Genomic DNA, 10,000 nt, shown 5'->3' with positions numbered 1-10,000 from the left:
GGCCTGAAATTTTTTGTTCTTTGTGATTGTGAGACAGGATACGTGTTACACATGATTCTGTACTCGGCTAGTGATGTAGACATTCCCAGTAACGACGAACATGGATTCTCGGGGAGTGTAGTGAAGACCATCATGGCTCCGTGGATGAACAAGGGACACATTTTATACACGGATAATTACTATACAAGTCCCTTGCTAGCTCGGTTCTTGCTAGAAAATAGAACCGGATTGGTTGGTACAGTAAAGCCACAACGAAGGGAAATGCCTGTGTTTGACAACGACATTGCAGTTAGTGAGTGTCAGAGAAGGAAAAGTGATAACATTTTGTCAGTTCGGTGGAAAGACAAGAGAGAGGTGAACTTGTTGACAACAATTCATGATGGAACAATGGTGAACAGTGGGAAAGTGAGCCATAAAACAAACACACCACTATATAAGCCAGACTGTGTTTTAGACTATAATATCAACATGCGGTTGATTGATAAATCAGACATGATGATTGGCACTGCAGAGTGTGTGCGGAAGACATGTAGGTGGACGAAAAAAGTTTCTTCCATCTTGTGGACATGAGCATGCTGAACTGTTTCAACATGTACCTTGTGAGAACTGGACGTAAGCCCACTTTCCGTGACTTTGCATTTGATGCTGCAATACAGTTATTAGGAAAGTTTGCAAAAGATGTCCCAGGTATTCAGCGGCCCATCATAAACCCACTGTTGCAGCATGCTGGTACTCCACGCCTCGCTCACACTGAAGGCTTCCTAGCACACAAACTTAAGTATTTGCCACCAGCTGGGAAGCGTGCAATAGCCCAACGTGATTGCTTGGTGTGTAAAACAACGACACGTAGAGACAAGAAACGGAAGCTTGTGCAAACATGGTGTGAAACGTGTGGTATCCCATTATGTGCTGTCGACTGCTTCAATGACTACCACAGTCTAGAAAACTTCTAAGTGTGCTTCAAAGTGTGTATAGCGTGTGCGAGTGTGTAAATATGTAAACATATAAGCAGATAGCGTGTGCGTGTGTGTAAATATATACAAATATAAGCAGAACATACAATATAATAGACTGTAATGACATATTATATTGCCGTAATTGAAAACATTTGTGTGCGCCTGTGTATACTCAAATATGCAACAATTATTGATACAAAATATGTTCAAACAGTATTTGAAACACAATTAGTGAAAAAAATTAGATAAAATGCGCTTAGACATTGTAAATAAATAGCGTGAAAATATATTTGTGGCAACTCTGGCTGTTTGAGGACCGCGCGCAACACCTCTGGGGCGTGTACTGCATGAGCGAACATGCAGATTGTGACGTCATCACTGAGCTCTATTTCCGGCTCTATTGCAACAAAAGTAAGTACAATAGAATTTTTTTTTTATTTTTCCCGTGATCAGTGAACAGAACTTAACAGATTAGCAAAAAAAAAAATTTTTTTTTTTTTCAAAATGACATGCGCCTGTGCGGATGGCAGGATATTAGACCCCGAGCATGTTAAGGGTTAAACAAGCTACGAGGATGAGGAAAGGGGACGTTCCCTCCATGCTAGATTTGATATTTACCAGGAAGGAGGAAGAAATATTTGATATTCAGTACCTTCTTTCCTTGGGTCACAGTGACCAGGTCTTTTTGGGAGTAAAGTATGCAATGCATTATAATCAGGAAGAAAATAAGGAGGTTGAAGCAGTTGAAAAACCTGACTTCAGGAGAGGACATTATGGCGACCTTAGAAATTTTTTTATTGAGTATAATTGGACAGACTTGTTGCTAGGCAAGGAATGAGATGTATGTCAAGTTTTGTGAAATATATGATAAAGGCACAAAAAAATTTATACCAAAACAGAGATGCAGAACTAGGAAACAGGATTGGTTCAACAGAAGTTGCGAGAGGGCCAGAGACCAAAAGACACAAAAATGGAATCAATACAGGAAGAGGCCAAACCCCCAAACATACCAGCGATAGAAAGATGCGAGAAACAACTACACGGCAGTGAGGAGAGAGGCAGAAAGAAATTTTGAAAAAGGGATTGCAAACAAATGTAAAACAGAACCAGATCTATTCTATAAATTCATACACAACAAATTGCAGGTAAAGGATAATATTCAGAGGTTGAAAATGGGAAATAGATTCACAGAAAATGAAAAGGAAATGTGTGAAACATTAAACGAAAAGTTCCAAAGTGTGTTTGTACAAAATTAAATCTTCAGGGAACCAGACACAGTAAGAATTCCAGAGAACAACATAGAGCACATAGAGGTGTCTAGAGACGAAGTGGAAAAAATGCTCAAGGAGCTAAGTAAGAACAAAGCAGTTGGTCCAATGGAGTTTCACCATGGGTTCTGAGAGAATGTGCACCTGAGCTCAGCATTCCACTTCAACTGCTTTTTCAGGCATCCCTGTTTACAGGAGTTGTAGCTGATGTGTGGAAAAAGGGTAACATAGTTCCAATCTACAAAAGTGGAAGCAGGGAAGACCCCCTCAATTATAGACCTGTATCATTGACAAGTGTAATAGTCAAAATATTGGAAAAAATAATTAAAACTAAATGGGTAGAATACCTGGAGAAAAAACATAATATCAGACAGACAGTATGGTTTTCGATCTGGAAGATCCTGTGTAACGAACCTACTCAGTTTTTATGATCGAGCCACAGAGATTTTACAGGAAAGAGATGGTTGGGTTGACTGCTTCTATCTGGACCTAAAAAAAGGCTTTTGACAGTTCCCCATAAGAGGTTGTTCTGGAAGCTGAAACATATTGGAGGGGTGACAGGTAAGCTTCTAACATGGATGAAAAATTTCCAAACTGACAGAAAAATGAGGGCTGTAATCAGAGGCAAGGTATCGGATTGGAGGAATGTCACGAGTGGAGTACCACAGGGTTCAGTTCTTGCATCGGTAATGTTCATTGTCTACATAAATGATCTACCATTGGGAATACAGAATTATATGAACATGTTTGCTGATGATGCTAAGATAATAGGGAAGATAAGAAACCTAGATGATTGTCATGCTCTTCAAGAAGATCTGCACAAAATAAGTATATGGAGCAACACTTGGCAAATGGAATGTGGAATTGGAGAACATAGACCCCACATAACCTATAAATTATGTGAGAAGTCTTTAAAGAATTCTGACAAAGAAAGGGATCTAGGGGTGGTTCTAGATAGAAAATTGTCACCTGAGGACCACATTAAGAATATTGTGCGAGGAGCCTATGCTACACTTTCTAGCTTCAGAATTGCTTTTAAATACAGTGACACCTCGATTAACGAGCGGCTCTATTTACGACCATTTCCAGTAACGAGCAAGTCACTCGCAGCAAATTTGTGTCTATTGACGAGCTTCACCTCTATTAACGAGCAAAACCACATGGTGCTTCCTAGCGTCTCGCGGGTTCTCGCAAATTCTCGGACACCAGTGTTGTTGTTGTATCGTGCACGACAAGCATCCCTCTGCATTTATTTGTGCTTTTCTTTGTTTTTTTGTGGTTTTGTGACTACAATTTGTAACGCACGATGTCACCAGAGAAGCTGCTTGATAAAGTTATTGTTGTCAAGATGAAGAATGACACAATTACTGTGGATTTGAAGAAGGAAATTATAGCAAAGCATGAGCGTGGTGTATGTGTGACTGATCTCACAAGGAAGTATGGCAGGGCCTCATCAACAATGTGCACCATTAGAAGGGGATGAGGAGGTAAGGGAGGATGCTGCCTCTTCCAGTGAGATCAGGGAAGTGTTGGGAATGTTTGAAAAGTTGATGGCATTCTTGGAAAAACTGCCCTCATAAAGCAGTAACAACCCGGTGTGTAAATATGTTTAATGACAATTTGCTGTCTTGTTTTAGGAACGTTCTAAAACAAAGACAAAAGCAATTGTCAATAGATACATTCTTTGCAAAAGTAGAGAAAAGAAGAGCCAGTGTTAGTGAACCACAACCCGGTCCCAGTGGGGTGAAATTCCCAAGAAGAGAGAGCCTGCCTGACTCAGAGGTGGATTCTCCTTCCACACCATAACCCCTCTCCTCCTTCCCACCTCCCCATCGTCTCCCTCAAGCCAGCAACGACCCTTCATAAGGTAAAGTAAACATGAAAACAGTACAACAAAATATTTATAATTACATGTGAAGTATTATATTTACATAAAAAAATGTCATCCAAGTATGCATGTTTTTGGGAGTGGAACGGATTAAATTTATTTCCTTTATTTTAAATGGGGAAATTTGTTTCTTAAGACGAGTTTTCCACATAACAAGCTCGGTGGCAGAATGGATTAAACTTGTTAATCGAGGTGCCACTGTACATGGATGGAGAAATACTAAAGAAATTGTTCACGACTTTTGTTAGACCAAAGCTGGAATATGCAGCGGTTGTATGGTGCCCATATCTTAAGAAGCACATCAACAAACTAGAAAAGGTGCAACGACATGCCACTAAGTGGCTCCCAGAACTGAAGGACAAGAGCTACGAGGAGAGGTTAGAGGTATTAAATATGCCAAAACTAGAAGATACAAGAAAAAAAGAGGCGATATGATCACTACATTCAAAATAGTAACAGGAATCGATAAAATTAATAGGGAAGAATTCCTGAGACCCGTAACTTCAAGAACAAGAGGTCATAGATTTAAACTAATGAAACAAAGCTGCCGGAGAAGGTGGTGGAGGCCAAAACCGTCAGTAATTTCAAAGCGTTATATGACAAAGAGTGCTGGGTAGACGGGACACCACGAGCGTAGCTCTCATCCTGTAACTACACATAGGTAATTAACACTTAGGTAATTAGATGTCCGCGGCTGTTCAACATCCTACCAGCGAGCATCAGAAATATTGCCGGAACAACAGTGGACATCTTCAAGAGAAAACTAGACTGTTTTCTAAAAGAAGTTCCGGACCAACCGGGCTGTGGTGGATATGTGGGCCTGCGGGCCGCTCCAAGCAACAGCCTGGTGGACCAAACTCTCACAAGTCAAGCCTGGCCTTGGGCCGGGCTTGGGAAGTAGAAGAACTCCCAGAACCCTATCAAGCAGGTATCAAGCAGGAGGGAGGGAGGGAAGGGGGAGGGGGAGTGGGAGTGTCTGGCACTCTGAATTAGTAGCGAAGCTTCAAGTACTAGGCATTTCAGACTCCATCGTAGAATGGATTCTAATAGTACTTCTCAATGGAGCAGAATACGAAACCCACATAATTGGTGTCAGCGTACCACAGGGTAGTGTGCTTGGTCCTATGCTGTGGAATGTCTGTTTCAAAGATCTACTTCACCTCATTCCTGAAGTTTAAGCCTATGCTGATGACTGCATGCTAACCTTTAAGTATGAAAAGGAAGACACGATGCATCAATCACCAACTTTCGTCAATTTCTACCTGGGGAAGATGACAGGTCACATTTGCCGCTGAGAGAACATAGGCGATGATGATGACTGCATACTGCAAATTGGACAAGCTTTCAAATGGGCAGCAAAAACCTAGAGCTCAGAGATGAAGTTGTCACATATTGGGAATGAAGTATAACTCTGTGACAATGAAGAGCCACGTGCCTAACCTAGCCCACAAACAGCCAGAATACTTACAGCCCTATGGTGCATCTTACACCTTTTTGATAGCAGAGGCTGCAAAACCTTATATGAAACACAAGTTCACTCCCATCTAGAGTATGCACCCCTCTCCTGGATTGCCTTTCCACTATCATTCATCAGACTTTTGGACAAAGTGGAGAACCATGCAAGAAAGCTCATCTCTAGTCTTGACCAAGTCTGGTAGGAACAGTCTGTACATCAGAGCCTGCAACATCGTCGCGATGGTCTTACTGTTATGTACAAGGCCAACATTCTCAAAGCTACGCACCTGGCTCAGCTTTGTGGACAACCAGTAGTTGGCACCCGTGACACAGGGCTCTCAGCCATCAACAATCTCATGCTGGAACTGCCTTTCTCAAGAACATGATCAATCAACGATCAATCATTCTTAGGCTGACTCGCATTTGGAACTTGTTCTTTCAACATGTTAATACATGGGAGATCAGGTCCATATATCCAGTTAGAAAATTCTATTGTGAACAATTTGATACCAAAATGGACGACATAGCATGAAATTTAAGGTGAGGAAACTGTAAAGAGTATACTAATTTTAGTGTGGTTACGCGCTCATGGGTAACACTCGGCCGATTTTCATGTTTTATGCGGGGAGACATGCTGGGATTTTTTACCTTATATGCACATATACTCTTTTAGAGAATTCTATTGCGAACAATATGATACCAAAGTGAACGTCGTAGCACAAATATTTAGGTCAGAACACTGGAAAGGGTATACACATTTTTAGTGTGAGTGCGCACTCACAGAAAACTCCAGGCCGACCTTGAGGTGGACCGAGACGTGCACCCTGGGTTGCACAAAGTGTTAATAGGGATTTAGGATAGGACAGAGGAAAAGAATGGTGCCTAACTACTAAGACAGTCGGGGGATTAAACGCCAACTTGCAAGAAGCAAGACCGTCACTTTAGAGAGAGTGAGTGAGTGAGTTAAGAAGAGAGTGAGCGAGCTAGGGGAGAAGAGTGAGTGAGTAAGTTAGGAGGGAGTGAGTTAGGGGAAGAGGGATTTATGAGAGAGGGAAAGAGAGAGAGAATGAATGAGTTAGTGGGAGAGAGTGAATGAGAGAGTTATGGAGAGAGTGAATGAGAGTTATGGAGAGAGTGAATGAGAGAGTTATGGAGAGAGTGAATGAGAGAGTTATGGAGAGAGTGAATGAGAGAGTTATGGAGAGAGTGAATGAGAGTTATGGAGAGAGTGAATGAGAGAGTTATGGAGAGAGTGAATGAGAGAGTTATGGAGAGAGTGAATGAGAGAGTTATGGAGAGAGTGAATGAGAGAGTTATGGAGAGAGTGAATGAGAGAGTTATGGAGAGAGTGAATGAGAGAGTTATGGAGAGAGTGAGTTAAAGAGGAGAGAGAAAAAGAGTGAGGGAGGGAGGAGAAGAATGATGCAGTGAGAGAGTGAGTGGGCGTTAGCGTTTACCACCTACACAACCCCAACAAAAGACCAAAGAGTTATGTAGACATAAATGCTACCACACCCTGAGTTTTTAATTACTTTTTATACTGAAACTTTAAGATCAAGGTCTAAGAGTGAGGCAAGGGAAATCAGATCTTAATGTTCTTAGTGGCTAGGTGTGGGCACGACTAGAGGCAAGGAGCCATGCCCCTTTCAGCTCAGTTGCTGCCAAATCACTTGGTGTTTACTGTAAAGGGATTCAGAACTGACATGCAGTGCTGGCTGGGAGTCAGGACTAGGCTGCCTTGTGATGATAATCGGTACTAATGAGTTATGAGCTTGTTTGAGTGAATCCTTTTTACTGTGTGACTCCTTTGTGGATTTGTTTGGTGGTTTTCAAGGCTTCATTTTCTATGAACTCTGTAAAGCTGCACTGACTTTCTGGAGGCTGCTTCTGGTAAGGTAGTGAATTGTCATCTACTTCCTACACCACTCATGAAGGGGTCAGGTTCTGGCTCTGGTTCCCGGTAGTCCAAACTTAATTATCCACAACTGATGTGACCTTTTAGTGTGAAGCAATCTCAGGAAGATCGCTTCAGGGAGCCACCCGAACCAACTGAAAAGCCACAATTTCTCCAGAAATTGGCATTTCATTACATTCAACGCTTTTCTACAGGATCGTGTTTGGCATTCTTAACAAATTTGAGGGAAAAACCCAGTGGGAAAATTTGGGCCCATGTTTAAGAGGGATTGTATATTTAATGGGAGCTCTATATTTTGGAAGATGCACTGTATTACCTGCTTGCTTGATACCTGCTTGATGGGGTTCTGGGAGTTCTTCTACTCCCCAAGCCTGGCCCGAGGCCAGGCTCGACTTGTGAGAGCTTGGTCCACCAGGCTGTTGCTTGGAGTGGCCCGCAGGGCCACATACCCACCACAGCCCGGCTGATCCGGAACTTCTCTTAGAAAACAGTCCAGTTTTCTCTTGAAGATGTCCACGGTTGTTCCGGCAATATTTCTTACAGTCGCTGGGAGGACGTTGAACAACCGCGGACCTCTGATGTTTATACAGTGCTCTCTGATTGTTCCTATGGCACCTCTGCTCTTCACTGGTTCAATCTTGCATTTTCTTCCATATCGTATATTACTGTACATTACTATACATATGCTATATTTCAGTAGCTATTAGGATGCCTCAACAATTTTATTATGATAGTGAATAGATGTTTTCCTGTAAGAGGATGATTTGAACGTGCAATGCTGAAGAAGTGGCTGAAAGTTTTGGTTAATTTGTGACTAGATTGCTTTCATTATATAAAAATCAGACATAAATAATAAGGAAATAATAATTTTTAAGAGCAAATTATTTACAGACAGTTTATTTTTCACACAGGATGATGGTCAGGAAAAGACTGTGAAAGAGGCTGGTTCAAGACAAGAGGATTTATTGAGCAACAGTAAGAATTCACCCAAGATAAAAGAAAAACAAGATGCGGGGTGACGTAATAAGTACTATCGACCTTTATTCAAAATAAAGAAAAAGTTGGCACCATAAGGGTAACATAAAACTGTGCTCCTCTTTTGAGGAGCATTTAGTAAAAAAAAAATGTATTTGCTATATTATTTTTACACATTATACATTCCTTACAAAAATATTATGCAAATATCACAATCTCTTTCTTTTTTTCTTATTATTGTAAGAATTTATGGATGTATGATAAGCAAAGAACAGCATAATTAAAGTATGGTATGTAAATGATGCTCACTAGTGGGAAACTATAGCGTGTGTGTTCTTGAAGTAGCTGGCACACTGAAATCAAAGTTATGCAAACATGTATGAACTTTGAGTTTTGATGCATATTATGTCATAATTACTGTTATTTCTCATACTCTTGTTTGAATGTGTCAATGCCATATTATTTATTGTCAGATTTATAGCGATGAATGAAAGTGGGTAATTACATAAATTGTTAACAATGCTGCTCACAAAACAGTGATATTAATATTTACTGGTAGTACTTTATTGAAACATAAGAAGCCGAGTGCATTGGCAAAGTAATCTCTGGTTACACCTGGGAATAGCATAAGGGGCTATTTGTTTCTCAATATTTATAATATTTGAAATTATTGTTTTACAATTCATAATGTTTTGTTTTTGTAATATAGATCTGTGTTGTTATTCTGTTTATAGGATGTTCTCTAACTTGACTGTGTTCATGTGTACATGACAGTGTGCACACACATCCAGCTACTGTACCAACACTTGATATTTTATGAGTTTATTATTTAATAATATAACTATTTATGATATTTACAAATGTAACATTTCAGGTTATAATAAAGACATTCTAAAATAAATATAAGACAGTTTACATACATGTAATATATATATATATATATATATATATATATATATATATATATATATATATATATATATATATATATATTATATATATATATATATATATATATATATATATATATATATATATATATATGTATGTATGTATGTATGTATGTATGTATGTTTTACCTAGTAGCCAGAATGATGCAGTACTCAGCCTTCTATGCAAGACCAAATTTGCCTAATAAGCCAAGTTTTCCTGAATTTATATATTTTTCTATTTTTTTCTTATGAAATAATAAAGCTATACATATCATTATGTAAGAGTTCATTTTGTTAAATTTGAGTTAAGACTAAGGTAGATATTTGACCGAACCTAACCAACCCTACCTAACCTAACCTAACCTATCTTAACCTAACCTAAACAAACACAACTAAGTCAATAATTTATGTTCTTAATATAATATAATAATAATAATAAACTAATTGGAAAACGTTTATGGAAAAAAGATCACTTGGCCTATTAGGCAAATCAGGCCTTGCATAGTAGGCCAAGAAGTGCGTTCTGGCTACTAGGTATCACATATGTATGTATGTGTATATATATATATATATATATATATATATATATATATATATATATATATATATAT

At 39.4% G+C, this 10,000-nt stretch overlaps 1 protein-coding gene across 3 annotated transcripts in view; it reads left to right on the top strand.

The window, feature by feature from the left end:
- The window catches only part of LOC138370890 (PDZ domain-containing protein 8-like), a 213,436-nt gene extending 204,798 nt beyond the window's left edge, over positions 1 to 8,638 (top strand). For all 3 annotated transcript variants that reach the window (XM_069335534.1, XM_069335533.1, XM_069335532.1), the window contains one exon: positions 8,394 to 8,638. In XM_069335534.1, coding sequence (XP_069191635.1) covers positions 8,394 to 8,501 — 108 coding nt within the window. In that variant the 3' untranslated portion in view covers positions 8,502 to 8,638. The remainder of the gene's footprint in view (positions 1 to 8,393) is intronic.
- Positions 8,639 to 10,000: the final 1,362 nt, after the last annotated feature.

The sequence above is a fragment of the Procambarus clarkii genome, chromosome 33, assembly GCF_040958095.1.
Source record: "Procambarus clarkii isolate CNS0578487 chromosome 33, FALCON_Pclarkii_2.0, whole genome shotgun sequence".
NCBI lineage: Eukaryota > Metazoa > Arthropoda > Malacostraca > Decapoda > Cambaridae > Procambarus > Procambarus clarkii.
Note: the sequence above shows the minus strand (reverse complement) of the source record. Positions and strands in the feature narration are given on the sequence as shown.